Source organism: Cygnus atratus, chromosome 7 (assembly GCF_013377495.2).
Source record: "Cygnus atratus isolate AKBS03 ecotype Queensland, Australia chromosome 7, CAtr_DNAZoo_HiC_assembly, whole genome shotgun sequence".
Classification (NCBI taxonomy): domain Eukaryota; kingdom Metazoa; phylum Chordata; class Aves; order Anseriformes; family Anatidae; genus Cygnus; species Cygnus atratus.
This window is the reverse complement of record NC_066368.1, coordinates 2,914,231-2,939,217: the sequence shown is the minus strand read 5'-3', so window position 1 is coordinate 2,939,217 and position 24,987 is coordinate 2,914,231. Positions and strand designations below refer to the sequence as shown.

General features: G+C 42.2%; 1 protein-coding gene across 4 annotated transcripts in view; it reads left to right on the top strand.

The window, feature by feature from the left end:
* DOCK1 (dedicator of cytokinesis 1) overlaps nucleotides 1–24,987 on the top strand; it is a 284,156-nt gene that overhangs the window by 155,901 nt on the left and 103,268 nt on the right. For all 4 annotated transcript variants that reach the window (XM_035547636.2, XM_035547635.2, XM_035547637.2 and 1 more), the window contains exons 28-29: nucleotides 1,944–2,045; nucleotides 8,758–8,852. In XM_035547636.2, coding sequence (XP_035403529.1) covers nucleotides 1,944–2,045; nucleotides 8,758–8,852 — 197 coding nt within the window. The remainder of the gene's footprint in view (nucleotides 1–1,943; nucleotides 2,046–8,757; nucleotides 8,853–24,987) is intronic.

Here is a 24,987-nt window from a genome sequence, read left to right as displayed (position 1 = left end):
TCTTCAGCTATGAAATTCGTCTTTTGGCTGTTGCAGCCATGTATAGTAACTTAAATTACACATCAAAAGGGTAGATAAACAGCACTCTGATCAAAGCTATTAGGTGGTTATAGGAACCACAGAGTTGGAAGGAAGCAGAGGTTGGACATTTACTGGTGGTTTACGTGAAAAGGACTAGATGGAAACGTGTGGATAATGCTATGTGAAGGAAATGCACATTTATGTGTTTGCAAAGCAATGGACGCTGCACGGTCATTAAGTGAGTGGCCATCCATACCAAGGTACCATGAGCAGAAGAGAGGTTGTCTTCAGCTCTCCCGAGCCTTTAGGAGCCATCCCCAGAACCTTTGGAGAAGCGATGGACTGAATTACACCTGGAGTCAAGGCTTAAGTAGCCAATTTTTAAAACAGTTAAATTTCAGTGGAGCATCGCTTTGACTGATGGCATCATGAGTGGAAATAGGCCTGAAAGTGGGCTGTTGAAAGTCTTCCAGCAGGCGTAGGCTCTTCCGTGGTGTCTGTTCTGTAGAGTGCCTGTTATACACGGTCTTGGCAATTATCGTTTTGCCTTCCCTTTTTATTTTGAGATGATCCAGTCTTATTTACATTTCACAGTAGTAACCATTATCTTCTATACAGCCACTGCTTCTGTTCACGTTGTAGTTTTGTAGAAAGTTCTTTTGATGCAGTGGAACAGCGGATCAGGTGGCCCTTCCCTTTCAGATTCATCATTTGCGTATGCCTAAGAACTCTCTTCAGAGACGATTGCATAGTGTAAAAAAAATGAATGCTCCTGCCTGGACAAGGTCAGCTCTGTAGGAGTTTAGCTATAAACCCCATTGCATAGGAGAAAAACATATTGAAGGAGTGCTTATTTTGTGGAGTTTGGGGGTTGGAGGGTAAATAGGAGGGCTTTTAATGCACACTGATAACCTGATGTCATTTTGCATTTGATCTCAATTACTCGGCCTGATGCAGCAATAAATATTTTAAACTGAAAATAATGAAGATCTTAAAGCTAAACAATAAAAACTCTGTGCTGTACGTAAAAAGAATAGAAATTTACTGCATGTTGCGTCACGCTATGCATGACATAGAATAACCTTGAATACAGCACAGAAAGGTGAATTTACAATTTCAGTAAGCCGTATATAGAATCATTTATTTTTTGAATAATTCTCTCTTTTTTTTTTCTTTTTTCCTTCATTAAATATCAGAGGAGGTGTGGGTGCTATTACCATAACCAGTCAACACGTCTTTAGCAGATAGTCACAGAAGGAGTATGAGCGTGCAGAAATGTCACTTTGGGGTTGGAGCTTCCAGTAGCAATAGAAGGGGTATTTCATAATAATATGCTTTTGAGGCCTGAGTGATATTTTCATGTGCCAGAAAGAAAGATTAAACTTTCTTTGTCACTTCTTATGTTTTCCATGGTTTGAGAGAGGGAGGTTTGTTACCCTGTTTTCGTGGAATTTACTGGGTTTGGTTTATTTATTTATTTATTTATTCAAGCGTCACAGTATCTGAAAATACCAGTCAATAAATTTAAACTCGGGGTTAGGCTGCGATGCTCCGTATAATGATTTTGAGAGATTTCTTCCCTGAGCATAGTATTGACTTCCCAAATGCAAATACTGATATTGTGTGATATTTTCAGCAGTAGTTTATTACCTTCCAAAGCCTTTAATGCCTGAGCAATTTTTATATGAAAAAATGTTGCAAAATCTTCAGTGAAGTTGGTGATAAAGCTATGAAATTGGATATCGAAACTTTTCAAGTTTTTTTTTGTTTTCTTGACAAATTTTTGCATATCAATGAATTTAAACGATAGAATTCTATCAACTTTCTTACGTAGAGCTCTCTAACAATACCGTGTTTTGATAGCAAGTATTATGTTGCCCTATCTTAAATCCTTGACCTGTTTATATTTTTGTTTTTCATAGGGAAGTTTTGTTGCCTGCATGACTGCCATTTTAAGGCAAATGGAGGACTACCACTACGCTCATTTAATCAAGACTTTTGGAAAGATGAGGTCAGATGTTGTGGTAAGTGTAACGTCTTTTATCTCTCCACAAGACAGCTTAGTTTGTGTTTGTTTTTTTTTCCTGTTTTTAAAATATACTTATGAAGTGTGGACAAAATGTTTAAAGTTACAAATGTAATCTAAAAATAATTAATAAAGCATTGTGACATTTGCTGAATTTGCAAAGGACCACATTAACCTTCCTGCCGCACACAGAAATGCAGCTCATCTCTGGAGCTGTTCAGCATTTTCAACGCAAGCTCTGAGACATTAGATGTAAGGTAATTAAAAGAAAGTATTAGGAAATAGTAATTCCAAGTCATTACTAAAGATCCGTTTTGTTTAAGGAGAGAGGGGGGGAAAAAAAGCTTTCTTGAGGAAAAGAACTTCCAGCGTTAAATCTCCCAGATGTCCCAATTTTCTTCATTTGTTTAAATAGCTTTTACTTGCAGACCTGCTAGCTTTAAAATTTATACAAAGCATTTTAACCTTAAAGATGCCCTCAGTTGTTAAATAAGCAATAATAATTGAAATTTGTCTTCTTGTGGTCGTTCAGTAGTCTAACTAATCCTACAACACAACTTAATTAGAGCATAATAGAAGGGAGTTTATAGCTAAGGAGATAACTCTCTAATGACCTGAAACTATCATTGCCATATGGCGAGTGCATGCTGCAAAGTTGCGACCAAACTTGTTGGCTGAGATCCATCAATTAGCAGATGACCTGAAGTCTGATCAGCTGTATTACATTGCCCACTCTGCTGCAGGGGATTCTGTTAGGCACTTCAGGCAGCTTTCATCTGTGCTTTAATCTTCAGGGTGCCCTTTGTTTAGATTCCTTTCTTCCTTCTGTACCCAATGGAACAAAACCCATGGTCTTCTGTTTGTGTAATTTCTTTGTTTGGACTTTCCAGTTTTCCTTTTTGTCTTTAATTTTTGTTCTCTTTACTTCTGCTTCCGTTCTGCAAGACTTGCGCTCTTTGCCCTGTGCCAATTTTCAGATCAGGTGCTAGAGCCTCTGTTGCTCAATGTATTTGTACCAGATCTGGAAGAGTGAAGTACAAAGCTGATTCAGGAGAATGAAGACAAAGTCCAACTGCAAAGACCTGCAGAAGAGCATCACATTATTAAATGGTTGCTTCCCAGTTGCTTTTGGCTTCTTGAAGCACATCCTTGGATAGTTTTTTTTTCCCCACTTGGTTTTCCAGTAATAATCATAGAATAATTCAGGTTGGAAAAGACCTCTAGGATCACCTAGTCCAACCTTTAACCTAGTACTGAAGCCCAACACTAAACCTTACTTCTAAGTCCTAAATATACACATTTCTTGAAGACCTCCAGGGATGGCAACTTAACCACTTCCCTGGGCAGCTTATTCCAGTGCTGCACAACCCGTTCAGTGAAGACATTTTTCCTAATATCCAACATAAACCTCTCCTGGTGAGACTGGAGGCCATTTCCCCTCATCTTATCACGTGGTGCTTGGGAGGAGGGCCCAATCCCCACCCCGCTATAGCCTCCTTTAAGGTAATTGTAGAGAGTGAAAAGTTCTCCCTTGAGCCTCCTTTTCTCTGGGCTAACCAACCCCAGCTCCCTCAGCTTCTCCTCATATGACTTGTTCTCTAGCAGTGAAGCATTCCCTAGCTAAACATATCTAGTTCGGTGAAATCATGCTTTTAGCATGTAGAAAAGGCATGAGTTAACACTCCTGGTTAACGAAGGCAAGTATTTTTGTAGTTTTAAAGTGGTTCAAACCACATAGCTCTGGAAAAGGCAAACTGATTACAGGGTTTTATAAGGAAAAGGTAAAAGCAGTTTGCTCTCTAACCTCGTAATGATAAAATGCAGAGAAAGAAAATTGGTTAGGAAATTGTGATTATTCTAACGGAATTAAAAGTGTTTATTTAAAAGTCACTTTTTTGTAAATTGTCTGAGGTGATTCTCTAGGGTCAGGTCTTTCTTGGTGAAAACAAGAGAGTATTTATGCATTTGAAGTTTGGCAAGTGATCTATTTATAATTGCTTGTTTTAAGAGAGTGATTTATATGCTATGCAGTGCTTTGGGATACATGATGAATCACTTTTTTCTTTTGTCCTTATTCCCTGTATATTCATCCTGTTCTGCGTGTTCTTGGGTTTTGTGGATGCGCTTATTCCATATTATTAAAATCTTATTTTCCATCAGCATATATACTGTTTGATTGCTTATTTTCTGCTTGTTACGCCACCTGACTGTGGTTTGTAGGAGCAGATATGCTAATCCAAGCTTAGTCAGTTGGTGTAATTGTCCTTGTACCTTTACTTAAAATGCATCTTTCAAATGTTTTAATAATATTGTTGATTAAATGATGATGCATGTTAGTGGAAACTAAAGTGCATAGTATTCTGGTAAAGCATTGAATAGGTAGTATGCTCATGGTAAGTAATAATATCTTAAATTGGCTTTAAAATGTAAGTAATATAAATGAAGGTCGGAGGTGTAATGGTAATACATTGTAAATCTTGTAATAAAAAGAAACCTCATGGAATAAGCTACCTTTTTTACACACAAAAAAAAACCCACCCCCATTCGCTCATCACGTAGGACAAAAGGATGAAGATACAACCCAATTTCTCTGTATGAAAGAAGATAGATAACCTTTTCAGTGAGTAGCAAATAGGGAGTTACAGTTCTCTTAAGTATTTATTCTCATAGGGGATTTCAGCGTTAATTCAAAACCCACATCTTGTTCAGTACAGGAGGGTTTACTTGCTCTCCCAGGAGCACTGCCTCCCTTACCTCTGTCGGTGCTGTGGTTCAGATTTTCCCATGTTCCTCTTAACGCTTTTGTTTTCTGTCTGTCTTCAGTGGTGGGATGCTACTGAACTGTATATATTACCTGATATCGTGTGGTTTGGGTGGAAAGCAGGCCCTTCTCCCTTAGTTTAACTTTTTAATGCTTTTATTTTCCCCATTTCTTTTTAGTCCTACCATTTTTGAGCCTTCTGCCAGTGCTCTTTGCCTCTCTTGAGAGTTTGGATCCAAACTGATTTCATTTGAAACTGAAGTCCCTACATACAGAGCTGGTACCGGCCTCTCCTATGACAGGGTATTTCATCTAATCACAGAGGCATAAGAAAGTGGTGATTTAAAACTGAAACTAGATAAATTCAAACAGAAATGCACCGTGTTTTCTTCATTTTTTTTTCCATTTTAAATGATGAACTTAAGTGAAGCTGTGGTTGCTTCCTCACCATTTGAAACCCTTAAATCTTTCTTCAGCATGTGCTTATGCTTAACCAGGAGTTATAAGCTCAGTGCTGGAACTTCTAGATGAAACTTTATGGCCTGTGTTAGGTAGGTGTCAGTTTTAGATTATTATAATGGTCTTTCTTGGCCTTAAAATGTTAGAAGAGATGAGCTGGAATGTGATAAAACCAGTCTTATCTCTCCCTGTAGAATATATTGTTTAGGTTCAATTTTAGAAGCTGTTCGGATTAAGGTGTTTCTTTTCAAAGAGGAATTTGTTATGGTCAAGCCTACTATCATCCTGAGATGAAACATCATCCACGATCAGTGGGGTTATTTCTGGAGCTAACTGATTTCACTCCCATTTTTACTTGGTAGACTTCATATTCGGTTGTTTGAGGAACTTGTGATACTAGTTGACAAAAACAAGGTCTAATGTTTTGCTCTGTGGAATATTTTAAGAAATGTTCCTCCTAAAGGCATTTGAGATATTGTCCTGAGGTCAGCGAAGTGAGTAGGAAGATGAGCTCCATATAATGTTTAGGATCACCATTTTGTGCACCTCCATCCTTCCCCTTAAAATGGTTCACTCCTAGGACTTCGAGTTGTAGTGTGAGTGTAGGACTTCGAGGTCCCGTGGTGGTGGGACCCTGCAGCAGAAGTGTCCCCACATGGGGCTGGAGAGCCGCCTGGCTGGGAACAGCCTCCACGCTGCAGCTTGGCGAGGGTTCAGCTGAAAAGCCTCTGTCATGTCCTTCCCTGTTACAAGGCTGAGCTTGCTCTGGTTTCTTTCTGTAATTGGATGGGAATTGTGAAGGGGTCCCATCTATTGTGAATGTTGCTTCCTTGGGACAGTGAACAGGATCTGTATCTGCAGTTGGCAAGAGATCGAGAGTTCCCTCATTCCTTTAGTACATTTTTTCAATCATCTTTCAAATGTTCAGAATAATTTGTTCTGAATCTAGGCATACTGAAAATAAACAGGCTGTACAGCAACACAGCATGAACTGATAGCTCCCCCGTCCATTCCCACTCCCCATGCGAAAGCTGGATTTTGCTCCTAGTAAGAAGTTATGCCATATAAACCGTTTACTTTTTTATAAGAAAGATAAAATTAAAAAGAGAACAGGATTGAGAGTACATAAAATACAGGTAAACTTCAGAAGCTTTTTAGTTGATGAATTTACATTAGTTTTACTAACTAATTTACTAACTAATTACATTAGTTACTACAGTGCATTATTTAAAGTACCGGGGTGAAACTAGGACTATTAAAATGCGAATATCGGTAGATAAAATGCAGGGCTGAATCAGCAAAGTAGTTCAGCCCCCGTGTAGGACAACGTTTAAGGTCAGTGACAAATGTGAATCATCAAAAAAAAAAAAAAAAAAAAAAAAAAGGAAAATTCATCCAGTGTCACATGCAGCTTGATCAGCAAATTATGCAGAGGTTCAACAGCCAAAACCAGCAACAAATAAAGTATAAGGTGGGGGTTGCAGCAAGAAACCAAGTGAGTATACATCTGTAGTCACAAAATAGTAGGACAAATAGTCACTGTGAGTTCAGATCTTCTCTCTTGGATAGGTGATGACCCTTCCCATGGTGCCACTTCCACTGAAATGCTCAGTTGCTGAGCTGTGAAGCAGCCCCATCAGAAGCAGATCACCCAGTGCGTGCCACAGGAAGGGAGCATGCACTTAGGTGGCATAAATACTGTGTGCGGTGCTTGGGCAGCAAAATATGCGATGTGATTACTAGGAATTATGTAACTCTCTCACCAAATGCATGAAGTATGAGCAGTAAAGTATGCAGTTTGATCTGCTAAATGAAGACACGTTTTCCTGAGCTGGTGGAGTGTGTGTCCAGGCTGGGTTGTGCCTTACGCACCGGTAACATCTCATTAACCACAAGCGCTTGGAAATTTCACCTCAGTCCTGTTAATGTCAAAACATCTTTTTGGATGTTGTTGTGTTCGGAGTGGTTTTGGTAAAAGAACACGGGAGTGAGTTCAGTAATGTCGTAGATTTGGGGGGAAAACATGTCTTGTGGCTGCTGTTGGCCCTCTTCGGCCTGGGTCCTGGGCCGGTGCTTGTGCAGCCCCACAGCAAACCCTGCGCCGTGCACAGGGCCCAGCTGAGCAGCCGGGAGGCTCACATCCCTTCCTGATCCCCATGTTGTGCCCTCAGGGTCTTTGCATCTCCCTGTTTCACACCAGAGATGAATTTCTAGCCAGGAGAAATATTTTAAAAGAACAACGAATCCTAAGATAAAATCTAGCAAAGACGCTGGCTCTCGCACATGAAGAAATCCGTGTAAGAGCAGTAACTTCTTATTTGTTTCTCACTGAAAAGGTTACATAAAAAACAGCCTTAGTTTGAAGCCCACTGAATGTAATTTTTTTATTTTTTTGTAGACATTTGACATTTTAAAAGATAGACAATATTAATACAGTTACTGAGGAGCTGTAGCAAAGGAAAAGTATTTTAACCTTGGATGAGAATAAAAGTTCATTTTTATCTCTGCGTGAAGTGAATCAAGGACTGCTTGCATTAAGCTCCTTTTTTTCCCCTCTCTCTATCTTACTCTGGACATTTGATATCACTTAAATTGTTAGATAGCAATTATAGATGCCCAAATTGTAGAAGATGATTTACATTGTAAAGTACATCAGGTTTCTGTTCCAAAGAGATGTTTGTTTATATCTGGGTAGAAATAAATTGGTTTGCGCTACTAAATTAACTTTGTTCTGGGTCAGATTTTCACTTGCAGAAGCAATTACTGCTGTTCCCTTTAGGGAGAAAGTCTCTCGTAGCTTCTTGATGGCCAAACCAGAAGCACTGTTACCAGCTACTCGAGGTCGTGGGTGATGTGCACCGCAGCACTCACCTGAATCCATTTCCGAGCTCTGGCTTCAAAACAAAACAAAACAAAAAGCATAATTTTGTTTTCAGCAAGGGAAAATTTCGGCCAGATATACTTGAAGAGAAGGGAAACTCGGCAACTGGTGCCAGGGAGTATTTTCAGTCTAATTATAAGATTAAAATTAACGTCTTACTCTTTTTAGCTTTTTATGTATGTTTTAAACTAATTTTTACCTCCAAAAAGGTCAAGTATATACCAGGCATGTGTTGCTACGTGTGTGCTGCAATACAGTCTGCGTGCACAGAGAGAGACTTGGTGCATGCACCTACGGTATAGAAAAGAAAACGTTTTTTCAGCAAAAGCTTCCTTTTCATAGCTTCTTCCTGAGTAATACAGTGAGTCCTTCACGATGTAGGATTGCCATTGATACTGTTTCTGAAAAGCTTAAATGGAATCATTGCAGAATTTATATACATCGTATAGAAATATGACTTAGTAAAATTTATTTTACATGAATAATGGCTTTTTTATGAAGCAGAACAATAAAGCACCTCTTGAATCTAGTCATTAATAACTGACACTATCACTTGTGGTTTTTTGATCTATAAGAGCAGTCTTTTCCAAACATTTTCTCTTGTTTTAGGATTTTCTGATGGAAACATTCATCATGTTCAAGAATCTCATTGGGAAGAACGTCTATCCCTTCGACTGGGTTATAATGAACATGATGCAGAATAAGTAAGTATAGAGGAAAAAGCACTGTGGCTTACTGAGATGGCTGTTTCACGTTTGATCTGAAACACCAGTGTTGCTTGGAAACAGTAAAGCACAATGCGGCAGCTAGGGTTTTTTCGTTTCCTTCTGGGATGCAAATAATTATTTAAAAATTGCCTTTTCAGGAGGATGTTTTAAGGGCCTCGTTTGAGGCACCCCAAATTAAGGGTGACGTCATTCAGAGAGCCAAAATTTTGGAACAGGTTGCAGATTCAGTAGGGAACTATACATATCTGATACTAATGAATTTATTCCTTTAGAGATCAATGATATGTTTCGTGTATGACCTCAAAAACTAGTGGTTACTGTATGCTGACACGGAGTTCTATTCTGGAATGTTTGCAGTGGTATTAACAAGGCAGAACTGAACGGGCATTTATACCCAGATTCCATCAGCCTGGTAATGAAGAGACAAGCTGTAATATTTCTAATCCCTGTTTTTTTGCTCAATAATTGCAGCATTGTCATTACTGAACACGCCTTTATGTAATATTTTATGTTTGTGACATCCATTAAGAGCGTCAAAGGCTTTAATGTGTACTGTGATGAAAGTATAAGGAAAAACATTTTATTTACTAGTTGCCTGGAGAAATCTCTTATGTGCTTACTGGTAGCTACCAGGGCTGTGAAGTTGCCAGTGTTTACCTACATAAAATCCTGTACTACACTTACTACTTTCATTATAAAAATTCACCATAATTTTAATCCCAGCTCCTGAAGTTGTCTTAACCACCTAATAAAATCCTTTCCTAGTAAACATGAGTTAGAAGCAGCCATCTTTTGAATCACATCCATGGGCTGTGGATGCACACTCCTGTGCGGCTGTAGCTCGCAAAGCACCTGCTGTTTTAAAACCAAGAACCCTTTGAGATTGCTTGATGAGGAAGATCTGAAGCCCGCTGGGTTTCTTTCTTTTTTAAAAAATTTTGAAAGCAGTTTTGCTTCAAGAACTCCAACTATCCGGAGGATTTTGTTGCAGGTGCTTTGGAAACCCTCGCAGCATATGTTACCTGGCATCCTTTCAGGAAGGAGAGCACCTCTGTGCTCCACTTAGTTCTGGGGATGGTTGAAACATGAGCAGGAAGGTCTTTGCTTGGACACTAGTGCCAGTAAACCAGGCACACTGTGGGCTGAACTGGTGCAGTGGCTCTTTCCCTAGATCTGATGAAGGTGGGTATTCCTCAAATTACCTTCACGGTATTGCCAGATAACTTCTTAATGTTCATTTGGTGCAGTTCTGATCTCAATTTTCATTTATTTATTTATTTATTTATTTTAACTGTGGAATCACAGTCACAGAAATGTGTAAGCAAAGGTGTAGAAAGAGCGTTTCCCTCCCCCATGTTTTTACTTTAAACTGCAAAGGGATCCTTAGCAGGCAGCTTCTCCCTTGGAAAATTTGGAATAACACGCGGTGTGATGCCCGCAGTTAGGCTTGGGGCTTTGATTTCCTGATCCTTCGAGTACCGCCTGGTCTTTTTGCCGAGCTGAACAGTGAGTCCTGGAAAAGCAGAAGCAGGATGTGTTGTGATGATCCTCGCCTCTTCCTCTCTTCGTGGGTAACTGCAGTACCCATATAATGTTTGAGTAGTATTTAAAGGGTATTTGGGGTTTTGTTTGGTTTGTTTTTCATTTTCTTCAAGGCTTTCTGGTGTCGATGAATATCCGCAGCAGTGCTAAGGGGGTTGTTCATCTCTAATTTACAAGTTCATTTTCATTACACCAGCTCATTTGGTAAATGCTTCTGAATTGATTTGAGTGCTTTTCATTTTTCCTGTTGAAGTTAATGTGGTTTCCAGAAACAGGAAGCAGCGTTGTAAAATACCTTTTTGTCCATCTGCTCCATTTATTTTCACACCTATAAACTTTTATTGAAGGAAAGGAGAAAAAATTAAGACCAAGTTCTGTCTTTTTAAAGCTCCTCTCAGTAGAACTGGCTCGGAGCGTGCCGTTTCGTGTCCCTCTTACAAAATACTTCTGCAGATTATTTCTGTGACACAAGCTAAAGGAAATGAACTAATTTTTAATTATATCGAGAATGTGTTTGAGCTCGGTTGTTTCTCTGTGTGAGGTATGTCTGGGAGCGGGAAACAGGGCAAAGGACTGAAGGATTGACCTCATGTAGAAGTCAGACCTCCGGGCCCTCTCTGCTGGTGTGGAGAGAAGAGGGGAGGCAGCGGCAGCACCTTCTAAGGGATGCCTTCGGAGCACTTTAACATGTAGTACTACTCTTTGTTCAACCGTATTTCCTAACAGGACTCTTGTGTGCAGAAATACACGCGTGCCCGGTCACATAAATTACTCTCATCCTGCTTTGTTCTTACATCTGTGGTGCAGTGCTTCCAAACTTCAGTGCTGCATCCTTCCCGTCCCTGGCTGCGCTGGGCCATGTCCAGGGTTGCCTCCTGGCCTCAGCAGGCCTTTGCTTCAGCAACACAGGTAGTCGTGCCACGTTACCTCCTATCTGAAATGAACACAGAAACATTAATATCTAATGAGATGATTGTTGCTTTTTTATTCCTAGATATGTCACTTAATGTTCTGTTTACAGGCCTGTAACTTAATTTATAACAGCGTCCATTGTTCTAGCAAAACAATTTGTTAATCAGGAGTCAAAGGCTTTGAGTGGTACTGATTTCGTAAAGGACTGCAGTCCTTTGGTGTGCCCCCCAGGATGTTCCAGGAGGCATTTGTTTGGTGTCCGCTGCTCAGACGTGGTGAGACGTGGTAGTGCCAGCGGGGCTTCATCGGGTGCCGTGCAGCGTGAGTTTTTGGAGGAGGGGAGAAGAGACCTTCCAAAGTGACAGTGTGGCTTTCCCTTTCATCGTCAGATTGAGCTCCAGGTCAGCTGCTGTTGTTCAGTAAACAACAATATTCGTGCAACAGAGATGGAAAGAAAAATTGATGACCGGGTGGCAGTAGGTCATAGCATAGTAGGGCATAACATGGAGGTGGGTGGGTGGAAAGAATATTCAAATGGTATTTAATTAAGTCTTGATCCACATATGGACTTGAAATGGCCATTGCTTTTGGTTCAATTTAAAGGAGAGAGAATGCAGAGGGGCTGGAAGAGCACAAATGCTCTTCAGATACACAAAATTTTGCAGCAGAGCAGATGGGAACAGTCTTCTCAGAGCCATGCGGAATTATGAATGTAAGAAATTCCAGCCATAAACCGCAGCAAGACACATTCGGGTTTGAGGCTGGGGGAAATACTCAAGCAGCGAGCGCTGCAACGCATTGCTCAGGGCGGTTGCAGAGTCGCCAGCAGCAGAGGTATTTAAAAACAGTTTGACAAGCATCTGTTAAGCTGCTGGTTATAATCTGGGGAGAAGGGTAACGGACTAAACGGTCTCTAGAGAGTTGTCAGAGCCCTGTCACTCTGCCTGCCTTCGCTGGTGGATTCTCAGCTGCAACTTGGAGGTGAACTTTGCGATTGCAACTTTAATTTCCAGCAAGAATTTTTAAACATGGTGAACTGTTAGCGAGCTACTAAATATATTCATGATCGCATTACCTAAAAATGAGAGTGAGCTGGGGTAACTTTAAAAGAAACTGCTACTTGCTGGTTTAAATATTGCTGTTGGGAGTTATTAATACATCCATTTAAGATATTTGGACACCTTTTAATTACATTTACATCAAGGTTTATATGCTTTAATATTTTCAGGAGGAGTTATTCCCATCAAGGTAAAGGCATCATACTACCAGATTAAAAGAAAGTATTTTTATCAGCTCTGTCAACAGCTGCTATATGATAGCTGCCTTGTACCGACCCCGGATACTGAATAGTGACATTTGCCCCTGCTCTGCAGCCGCTGCGATATTTCTCTGCAGTGAGCGTCGACAGCTGTGCTTAGTAGTTGCAAAGAGTTGGGAGCTTTTCCTCTGTGTCAGGATGGGGACTAGGAGAGCTTCTCAGGCAGCTTCTTCATTCCATGATGTCCTGCAAAAAAAGGCACTCCAGTAGTTTTATCTGCAAGTAGTGGGAAGAAAGTCATTTGTCAAAGCATCAACAGGGATTTCATATCGCTTATATTTTTCCCCTCTAAATCATATTTAGAAATGATTCAGAAATGTTTTAGAAATTATTTTAACTTTTGTCAGCAGCTGACAACTTAAACTAGGTTCCTCTTAAAACAGATAAGTCAGAACACATAAACAGTTCCTCTTCACGTTTTTGTAAATGAAAATAATTTAATCTTTGCTCTTACTTTTGGCGTTTGAGACGATCAGTTCCTTTGGTAGACCTTATGATATATTAATTTCGAGCTGCTACTTTCATCTGCAACTGTTCCTCTGGAAGCTGAGTTGCCTATGAAAAATGAATTTGATGTTTCCTGTTCTATTTTTTGTGTCTAATGTCCACATTTACATAAAATCCGTGGTTGTTTTGCCTTTTGAAGTCGGAGGAAAAGGGATAAGATGCTTCTCAGCGAGAAGGAGGTTTCTAGTGCCTACATGCTTTTTTTCCAGAGGAATTACGTTTTGCATTGCCCAGGGAATCTGGAGGCTGTTACCTGCTCTCCTCCAGTGCTGCGTTGGCTTTGCAGGTGGGTGGAGGTGGGTTTCCTCCTGAAAACCTAATCCAGAATTTTAATTAATTTTCTGCCTGATAAATAATAATCTTGGAAAGAGGAGGAAGGACGATCGGGGAGATCTGTCTGATAAACACGTACCTTTTTCCTGCTGCTGGAGTGGATTGCGATGCACGTTTATTTTGGGAACTCGCAGGGAGATGTAGGCTGCTCTGCTACGTGGTTGTCATAGCAGTACCTGGCAGATCTCTGCGGTGACTTCAGAAGGAACTTCAGCTGTGTAGGTGACTGTCCATCAGCAGTGTGCAAGCCCTGGGCTGCTTATGGACCGAGGAAAGTTTTGTGCAACTGTGAACCGTGATGTCTAGTACAGGCTGCAGTCACCTGAGAGTTATTCCTACTGACAAGTAACCCAAAGCCAAAATAAAAGTACTTTTTAGGTTATTGAAGTTATGCTTAATTATTGAAGTCATGCTGTAATCGGCTGTGCTTTATAAAGGCATATAGAAGCTAAAACATCCATGGTTTTTAAAAACTGTATGAAAATAAGCTCTTAGTTCTTACGTAATCGGCCAGTCAAGTTGCATCCGTCAGATGAGGTGCAAGGGAAAAAGCCTGCATTTAAAATCTGCGTCAAACTGCTGATGGGTGGAGTTGGAGTTCACAACAGGGGGAAAGAGTCCAAAGATTCTGGACAGAAAGCTACAAAAAAAAAAAAAGAGAAAAGGCCAGATTTGTATCAGACATGGGGTAGGAGGAGGAGGAAGCACCAAAAAAACTTGTGAAACTTCCTTCATTTTCTGAAAACCTGCATATATACAGTTCAAACCTGGACTAATACAATATTCATAGTGATTATTAGTAGGCATGATGTGAAAGATTGCACTTGTATCTGGGGCATGGATCATTAAAGTATTTACTCAATATTTGTTATTGTGGAATATAGTAACTGTTTTACATTTTCAGATAGGATATTGTGATGAAGGCAGTGCTTGAAATGCAATTATATTTTAAGAAGAGACGGGATACATTTTTTTTAAGAAGAGTCTGAAGAGTTGGAAAAACTCCAACAAAAAGGAATCGGCACTGTTTTCCTGACTATTCGTATACTTTGTATATTGATCTCTGCTCACTTACTTAGAAAGTTTAAGAGTTCAGACCCGCAACTTGAACAAGTAAATACCTAACCTAAATTTTATTTAGGGATGCAATGAAATAAGCATTCGAATGTGAGCAATTTTGTTGTTTTCTTTGCTGGTAAATATTTCTCTGTGTAGCAAAAAACCACTACTGGCAACGTATAGATAGAGGATAACATCTTTCAATGCATGTCGCTTTTTCAGGATCCGGTTTTCAGAACTAGTGCGTGTGCCCAGAAATTCATTCTTCATTTATAAATGAAATAGAGGAGTGCACATGGATAAATGCTATGAAGATACTGCAGATTTGTTTCTGCATACGGAGGGCATTTCTTGTTGTCCATAAAACCTGGTTGCATAACGCACTGACCTTTTCAGCAAAGACCTTGCAGGATTTTTGGTTTAGTGTTGTACCTGTCAAATTAACTGGGCCTGGGAATGAAATGAATGTACTTGGCTAGGTTTAAAATAACAGAGGCTTTTTCCTTTGCTGAAAAGGCTGAGATTCCTTGAAGGAATATGCTTCAGCAGGGGCTCTTCGCTCGGTGGTTTCCACAGTGGGAGCATCCTCCAGGGCAGGTTACTTCACCCAGGCTGTTCTGAGTTAGAAATTACGTACCTGGCTTCTGGGGTCTAGAGGTGGACTAATGATTTCCAGTACTAAAATAGCTACCATTTTAAATGTTATTGTATAGCCTAAATGATGGGTTTCGTGTGTTTGGAGCCACTCGTGTGCTTATCGACAGAGACATCCTGCAGCTAGGAAGGTGGGCTCGGGCTGCGTGACTGTGTCGTGCATCCACTGCGACTGTTTACTCTCTGGTTTGTTGTTATGCTTCCCTTTACAAACCTCTTTTCTGTCCCTAAAGTGTGCGTGGGATTTGCCGTCCTCCTGGGAGCACAGATTTGTGTCACGTTCCGCCTCTTTAAAACCAGGCGAAGGCTGCTGGGGACGTGTTTCACCCTGAAGCGCAAGTGAGGTGCACCTCCAGTCTTGCTGGCAAAGAACGATCCTTTTTCAGCGCTTGCTTCAGAAATATCACTGGGGAGCATTAGACTAATATGCAGATGTTCACTGTTCAGTAGTAGTTAATGTCTTCTGAAAATATTCCTGATGTATTCCGTGGCATTTCAACCTTTTATTTGTTAGGAGAAAATTAGAGCAACTGTAAAGGCAGGAATTGTGTGTTGGGGAAGATCTCTTCCTCAGCTAGAAAAAAAAGGGAGAATAGATCCTAATTGCTGGTGTTTTGAGCTGAAGTTTCATATATGAAGGGGGGTAAGTTGAGATATATATATAGATATATAGATATATATATATTTCTGTTCCAAGGCCTTGCTATTTTTGGCTCCTTGCAAAGTTTTAAGCAGCAGGGTTTAGACCTGGAAACCCTCCAGTTCATTAACTGGCTGTCCTCCTTGGGCTGGCGGCAGATTTAAACTCCTTCAAGACATTTTGAATACTACGTGCATCTTAGGAAGCTTCAAAAGTTTAAAGAGATATTTGAATTTAGAATAATGTTTCGTCCAGCAGGCTCACACGCGACTGTTGTGGCTTTGTACATAAAAGACATCGCATGGGGCTTCACTGCGGGATAGCTGCTAAGCCAAAAGTTTGCACTGCTGGTCATCTTCCTTGATATATTTTATCAACTCTTAAATATTTGTTCTGCAAAAGATAATGAGCAATTGAGAGGCACCTCACAGTTTGTCGTTTCCAGAAGTGGCTCAGAAATGTGATTTTTTAAAAGAAAAATAGGGCATTGCAGCTATCTGCAACCCAGCGCAAGTAGTAGCTTTGCTTAGCGGTTACAAAAACCAAAAGCAAGCTAACATCACAAATGGGTGGTTTCTTCCTCAGTTCTGGAATCGTTATCCAGAGTATGCTGTAGATGTCCATGGGCTTTTTCGCTTTTAACGAGATACTAATTATTTTGTATGCTTGCACCTACTTTTAACTGACTCGCATATATGCGGTGTTAAGAACTCCTGGAGCTAATCTACTGTTTTGAAAGAAAGCTACAAGTGGCTATTAGACTGTGCATCGTGACAATTCTCTGGTAAGAGTCTAATTGAGATCTGAAGAAGTGCTGCCAAATTAATTTCAAATGCAAAAGAATGATTTGTATATTATGTCCTTCCCAGATTCTAAACTGGGTTTGACATTCAAATTCTTCCTGATAATTGTACTCATAAGCATATTCTACCAAACAATACATTTATCAGTTTGGTTTTCATAATGTCTTTAGTTATCAAACGGTTCAGTTCAAGAAGAATTCAATATGTGCTGCACTGAATAGTGGATAATAATATTTCATTACATACTTTTTTGGTCTGGTTTCAGGAGTAAAAGAACCCCCTGGCAGATTTCATTTAATTCAGATCCTTCAGTGGAAGAGTTCCTTTAATTTTAGTTTTAAGTTTTAGCTGTAGGTGAAGCTGGGGGAGGTGAGATCGTGAACCTTCGAATGCACGTTACTGTACCACCACGAGCGTTTGCAATGAAGCTGCATATGGATATTCCCTTCTCATTTCATGAAGCCCTGGGGCCATGCACCTCACTGCGTTACCCTGCTCTGTCCGGCTGCTCCTGTTCAGCCTTGGTGCCAGAGCAGTCTCTGTCCCTGGATCACCAAGTTCCTTGGGAGCACCCACAGGATTTGAATCACTCTTTGAGCAGAAAAACAAACAAACAAACAAAAAACACAGCAAAACAAAAAACATACTTAAAAATAAATTATTTTTAAAGGGTGGGATTAGGTGGGGAGATAGTCTGAACTCTGGGGCTGCAGGAGCATCCTAGCAGTGTTTGCACTACAAGTGCACCGCATGTTATCACCGCTATTGAAATTCCGAGTGTGTGAGGAGCAAGAGGGGCCAAACAGTGCTGGGGAGTGTTGCACCCAGAGCTCGGTGAGAGCTGCAGCCGGTCTGCGCCAAGGGGAACCCATCGGGTTGTGCTCATGCAGGTGTCATTTACAGTGCCTGCCTGTTAACCCAAATTTTGCTGTTTTCTGCCTTTTGTGCCCTGTACGTTGCAAGTCCAAGTGGTATTTTAACACAGGCTATAAAATCATCTTTTTTGTTTGTTTGTTAACGTCTCCAAGACAGAGTGGTTGCCATACAGCACGATCTAGGTTCCCATGGGAAAAGTTAAGTATCAGTGATAAGCGTGGCAAAAATCAAGGCTGAGAAAATTGTCGCAGCGTCCTTGGGTGGCGGGAGCACAGATGGTGGGAGTGTCCTGCTGCTGCTGCTGCTGCTGCTGCTGCTGCTCCTGCTCCCGCCGGGCTTGGGCAGGGCAGGCCGGGGCTGGCGGAGGATTACTTTGGATGGAGCTGGCCTGGAGCTCGGCAGCACCTCGTCCTCTCGTCCCAGTTCCTTAGGCTGGCTGTCTGCTGAGGAGGGTGCGTATGGCTTCGCCGTGGGTGCTGTCCTTGCACGCTCGCCGGGCAGCGGCGGGCTCCATCCCCGAGGCCACCCCGTGCTCGCTGCCGAACAGAGACCTGCTGGTGGTGCCATGAGCATGGCTCCCAGCTGCCTTCCTTCGGGCGGGGGGAAGGCACCGCCAACAGCACCACGTGTGCTGCCTCTACACAAGGACGCCTGCACCCACCTCGGTGTGCCGGCTCCGTTATCAACTTCAGCTCGGGCACCCCAACGGGTCAGCTGCTGGATCGATGAGCCATGCAGAGTTAAACAGGGAAATGCTGTCCGCATCGACAAAGCTCCTTTATTTTTCGGCACACAGTGCATGGCATGGTCATGAACGTGTGATGCTGGGTTCTTGTGAAAGCAACGTCATGAAGTGGGTAACCAAATGAAGCTGAAGGTGTTAAATCCCAAAGCCTGTCAGCAGCTCACCGGTTCTGGTAAGGGTAGAAGCTAGCGTCATGTGATGCCTATTTTTAAAACTGAAGGTGTAGCAATTTTCACTTAAAGTTGGTATTTTTCCATGTCAGCCTCGTTTAGGTTAATACCGTTACACATTTTAAAATACCTGGTGAGTGAAATGTGTGCTGCTTTGTCGCAGGTGAGGTTTATTAATCCTTTCCTCTTTCGGTGTTCAAAAAAACCCCAACAAACAAAAACACCAGCACGACCTTTTGGTCTTCAGAAGTGACAAAGAATGTTTATTTCTGTCTTACAGATGCAAGTTCAGGCTTAAATGCTTCTCTTGGCCGTTACTTGTAATAAAGAATTTGCAGTTTGTTTGAAGCTGGGCTGTGAGTTCCCTGCCTCTGCCCGTCACAGTGTGGCTTCGTTGTTCTCAACACGGGAAAGGGACAGCGGTGGGGGTGGGAGGGAGGATGGCCTTTTGGCTGGTCAGTCACACTTCAGAAAATGTTTTATTTACTTTTACAGCAAAATCAATAGTCCCGCACTGTAAGTCTATTTTCTTTTTTTAAAAAAGAGTGTCAGAACTACAGAAATTACAGAAATTAGCGCCCCTTTCCCTTCTTCCAGACAAGAAGTGCAAACATCCCAGGAAGTACTTTAGCATGTTGACTCCTATTGATGTACTTTCCGTAGGCAAATCAATACCCTCAACAGCCCAGGTTGTCTTTTTGGCTGTTTTCATTAATCGCTGTTTTGAGATGCAGGAATAAGAGTTATTGGCAAACACTGAAAGTTCTGATGCCAGTGTGAAGAAACGCAAGAAGCGCGTTTCCTGCCGGGGGTGTAGGAAGTCGGGAGGCTTTGAGCCCGAGGGGTGAGGGGACCAAGAAATTGGAGGGCTGTTGGAGAAGTTTGTCCTTCACCTGCTGAGTCAGCACGGCTGGCTCTGTAGGTCTGGAGCAAAAGCATACCTGGGGTTAGCAGACCTGGAGAATCATCGAGGGGACTTTTTGCCTGGGTTGTGCCTTTTAGGACTGACACAGCAAACAGAGCTGGGCCCTTTGGGCCTGCTTCCTTACCTGGCAGAGCCAAAGGGCCGCTGTCAGCAGCCACCCCGCGCTGGAGTGGCCAAGGGGAAAAAGAATAACCATTTCTACTGTATCTCCATCTCCTTTCAATGTTAGCCATTTTAAGGAGAACAGAGTTGTACAAAAACAAAAATTACAGTGGAGTATTGGTGATAATTTTACTGCATCGCTTCAAATCCCAGTTCCTTTACTGCAAGAATTTTCATAATAATTTACAAGAATACTGAGCGGCACAATTACGGATTTAATACACTTTTGTAAAATACGCCTAGACCTCTGTTTGCTTTTCCCTTGGCAACATGTTCCTCTCCTGGCTTTTTGTCTTTCTGAAGACTGACAGTTATGGAGCTCTTTGGCTTCTGCGAGCAGCAGCCTCCAAGTGCAAGAAGACAATGAGGCCCTTTGTACGGTTATTAAGTTTTAGGATCACAAGTATTTCATGTGCAGAATGTGGAATTGTATTCCAGAACACAGGCTGTGACAGTTCGAGTAGGAGAAAACACAGCCAGTGGAATAACAACCAGGGCTGAAAAAATGAAGAACTGTTCATGCTCTGACATAACGGACTGTACGATGGTAAGACAAGTGTTTAAAGTATACTTAGAGAGAAGAGAAGCGCCAGATCACTGGCTGCCACCGGCATGAAACTGCCCGGGAGGACTGAGGAGTCTCTTGTCCACCTCCTGACGGCACGGCAGGCCCTTCTGGACAGATCTTTCTCTTTTTTCCGCGTAAGGTTTGGAGTCAGAGTTAAGCAGGCGCTGCTGCAGCCCGTGACAGTGACGTTTGGGCAGTTCTTGGCACAGCTGTGTTGGAGTGATGAGGTGAATTCGTTAGTTTTGAACACGTACCACAGTTAGAGCACCCTTAAAATAAAGGTAATGAATTCACAGAATCATTTGTGTTAGGAAATAATCGTTCTGGCCCTCCCACAAACTCTCAAGTACTTCTGTACAGCTGCAGTTCTTCGAATGGCTGAGCAAGCCACCAAAGTTAATCTAACAAGATCTTTTTTCTTTTGGGGTCTTCAAAACAATAATTAAAAAAAAATTAAAAACATTTTCCTTCTTTAAATATGATATCTGTGTACATTCATCCAGCGTCTGTTGAGCTGCTGAAGGTGTTCAGCACATGCAAGAATTGCCTTCCTCTTGCTGTGCCAGCAGCCGTGACCTGCCAGCTTTTCAGATTTTTGCCCTGCTGGCTATGGGAGAGGTTTCCCCCTCTGCCTGCCCGCAGCCAGACCCAACGCCTTTCTCTCTTCCTCCACAGCCTGCCTGTGCCTGGTAGAGCTACCACCACGGGGTGAAAAACCCCACACCTGTGTAAGTAAAGTGCTGACTTGGAACAGAATCATCTGCCTGCTTAAATTTGCTCTTTTTTCTGACAGCTCAATTTGTATTGGCAGGCCTTATGCTGGCTCAGGTGCCGTCTGTCCTTCAGCAGCTGGCATCGGGCTGGTGTCTGGCTGTGCACCCAGTGCTGTGGCTCGTTCCCAGCTCGGTGCTGGCCTCCCGGACCCAGACCCGTGGGTGCTGCTGCCTTACGGCTCCACGTGATGGGCAGCGTGGCCTCGGGTGGGATGCTGGTGGGGGTGAGCCTGCCCCGTGTATCCCAGCCTTGGTCTCGTATCCCTAAACCGCGTGTAACGTGTGGGTAGCACATATATCACAAAGGTGGTTCGTGTCCCCAGCTGCCGCCCGTGGTCACGGCGGGTACATCAGACAGGGCCCTGGTACCAGCTGTGCCCTGTTAGCAGCACACCTCGTGCAGCCTCGTGGCCGGAGGGGATATCGCTGTGAAGAGCTGCAGCTGGCAGGCTGCTAAAGCTGCTGAGAGCAATTACGCTGCAGCCTCGGTGCTCGCGGGTGCTGCGGTTGGGCAGGGTGGGAAACAGGAGGTGTTAATAGGAGGAGGCAGAGCCTAATACAAGTTTTCCCTCCAGAGGTCCTACAGTTCCTCAGGCACGGGGCGTGACTGGGACTGCCCGCTGCTGCCAGAGCCTGCAGGTGCTGCTGCTCTTCCCCGGGCTCTCCTCACATCCACGCCGATGTAGCAAAGTGAGTTTGTGGCCAGCAGCTGGTAGGAAACTTGGGATCGAGGTGAAGCGAGAGTAATGTAGGGACACATGGGCAAGGAGAAGCTTTCTGCTGATGTGCTGCAGGTGGCGAGTCAACGGAGCCTCAAAACCCACTGTTCTGTTGTTCTCAGGGTATGTCTGAAAATATTTATTTATTTATCTATAGCAGTCAAACTGGAGTGGCTTTGTTGGAATAACAGGTGATCCTGTATTAATAGGAAACTTTAAAATTATTTACTTTTATGACACTACTTATTTCTGAATGCTGAAACGTTCCCTCTGAGGCTTCAGGTATTCAGTAATTGCTGTTCAGTTTCCTTCTTTGCTTGGCTTTGATAAAATTTATTACTTTGTGGTTTGCCTTTTGCAAGCCCAGTCGTGTCTGCAAGTATGCAAGGCAAAACAAAAATACAAGATTGAAAAAGTAAGATATAGAAGAAGATAGTTGATAGTTTTCTGACAATTGACTTACAAAGATATCCAAACAAAAACATTTCTGGAATGAATTTTAGTTGCATGTTTTTGTCGGTAAGATTTTGGAAGGAGGCGCGATACTACAATGCATTTGCAATGCTCACTCTCTCTCCCACGCTGTTTTCTCATGTTCTTCTTGTTGGACTGTTTTGCACCTTTTCACCCAGCAAACATGTTTAGTTTTTAAAAATCAAAGTAAAATTGCCGAGTGACAAAACCAAGAGTGTTTTGTATAAACTCTTCTTGAGCACCGAACGCTTTTTCATTTGTCACACTGTGTTTTGCAGTGTGCTGCTTCTGCAAACACCTCAGTCATACTTCATCTAGGAAATGTTTTTGTTTTGTTTTAAGGAAAATATTCCTCTCTGAGAGATATCAGCTACTTAGAACCTAATATATTCGTTCATACTGGGGTTTACTTCCCTCATTTCATTCAGGGTCACGCACTTCAAGGTCTACCACATGCATTCAGCCACTGTACCCCAGAAGTGATTACTTCTTAGCCGTTGAGTTTTCCTAGTCTACCTAAACCTGTAATTTTCACTGCTTTCAACAGATATTTTTATTTACGTATTTGTTTGTAGGAGTTATTTGTCATCCTTTCCAGGTTGTCCGACTGTTGGAGGTGGTGCCAAGAAGCGCGTGTACCTTTTCAGGTCAATGCTGATCAGAGGTGTGTGGAGGGATTGCTGGTTTTGCTCCTTGCCAAATTCAGTGCTGGAGTGTTAAGTGTAGCAGTGGAATGATACAAATGTGTGCTGAGCTTGGCATTCCTTCAGCTGGCACTGTCGGGTATGCAGAGCAAACCTCCGTAGGTCATTCTCCCAGCACGGCTGTGTTTTGTTGCATCGGGATTGCCAAGGAGGGGAACAGGGGCTTGGTTCTCCTTGGGGAGCGTGGGCTCAGCTCTAATGTAGGTTCTCCTGCAGGCCAAGGACTCGCTTTCTTCACCCATTTCTTCATTTGTCCTGTCTGAAGTTACTCTCTCTGATCTAGTAAGAAAAAAAAATAGTAAACTCATGTCTTTTTATCAAAGAAGTTGAAAATCTCCATCAGCGCCTAAGTGAAACAAAGTGGTTTGTAATGAATACGAATTTTTACATGGGAAACAAGCATTAAATGTAAACCCCGAGGGATTCGCGAGATGGAGCAGGTGTCGCGGAGAGAGTGGCTCAGCTGATAACCACCTAGACAAAGGTGATGCACATTTGTTTCAGTTCTCTGAATTTGCAGAAGGCCACTTCACTGCAGTGTGCACACGGGGTGATACACGGCATGTCTGCTGCCAACTATTACTGGAAGGAGACAGTTGTCTTAATTAGAGGGCTGTTTTTACAGCTTCATATATTTTAGTTCTGCCAAGACAACTGACAACAAGAAATGAGGAATTTATGAAGAAATCATGAAAAATTTATGCTGGCATATGTGATTTATTCATCTGGCTTATAAAATGTATTTTAACTTCCAACATCAGAGCTGCTAATAAGAAATGGGAAAATAGAGTCTGTGGATCACTTGTATGAACACGCACATCACGCACCACGTTGTGGTCCTACAGCGTGCATCGCAGTGACGTTACTGTGAGTTTCAGACATTGGGCACTTGTGAGTTGCAAGATTTTGTTTCATTAGTTCAGGTTGGTCGGGATTTCACGGTAATTATTTGTGGACAGAAACTGCACAGAATGAAAGGACGTGGGAGAATAGTAGAGTAGTGCCAGTGACAAACTTGCACCAGATCCTTCTATATTGCGTCTTTTAAAAAAAATAAAAACAACATTCAGAACTGAATTACATCTCTGAAAGGAAGCAGAGTTGTTAAATAGATTTGTTTGTTTTTGATCAGTTTCTAGGTATTATCTTTACAGAACTCTTTGTGTAGACATAGGAGTCCATGGGGGAAAAAATAAATAATATTTCATTCATTAGATTCACTTCAGTTAGGCTGTTGCATTAATTTCCTTTATAACTTGTAACAGCTGCAATGTGAACTGATAATTTGTTTGCTTGGGAAGTTAGGGGAAAATATTGCCCTGCTGAAGGCTGTGGCAAAAGTGCTGCTGCATTTGAGGCACATGTTTTGTTTTGTTTTGTTTTTTATTCCCCTGATAGCATTGACTCCTCTGTTCTGGGCTTATCCAGGATTTAAATCTGTAAGCTTTTACCGTACCCTGCGTGGAGGTTTGCACTGGAGCATGCTGCTCTCCCTCCTGTAAAATATCCAATCCCTTTTGCTTAGGTGTTTTTGTGGAAGTTGTTCTCTTGTTCTGACATGGGAACCCTACCTGCACAGGCCTGACAGATGAAATATAACAGTTGCCTTGATTTAATATGGGGCTTGTGGTGTTCCACCTGGTAAGTAGCAGGGTTCACCGGGACAAGGAGGAGGCTAATGTGCCCTGCTCCCAGTCTGAATCCTCCGACAGCAGGAGGGGTTCCTGGGGCTGTAAAGGCAGCAAAGGCAGCAGTCTTCCCTCAGATGGCATGGGTTAGAGAGGGTGACTGACATGCACTGAAAGAATTACCACCCTGTACTTCCCGTTTGTGTTATTAAATGAAATTGCAGTGATAATGAAGCAGTTTTGTGTTTTTTTTTGCCCGTGTCCCAGTGCTATATATTACTAATGGTATTCTTTCCCTGCAGTGAATAACCCTGTGTGCAAGTACCGTAAGACACCTCACAGAGCAAGCGGTGGGTTCGGAGATGCTGCAGAATCTATTAAGAGTCTTAGGCTGAGGAAAGAGCAATCCCTAAAAGCCTTTTCTAAGATTAAAAAAAAAAAAAGTAAGGTGTAAATGTTTTCATATGCTTAGAGAAGATCACCATGTGAAGGTTTTATCTCGTGCTACTCTCTCCTGGTGCTTGTCTGAATTCAGCGCGTTAGCAAGTTCCTCGGGCTGGGGGTGCAGCAGCAGCAGGAGGGGCTCTCTGGTACTGGGC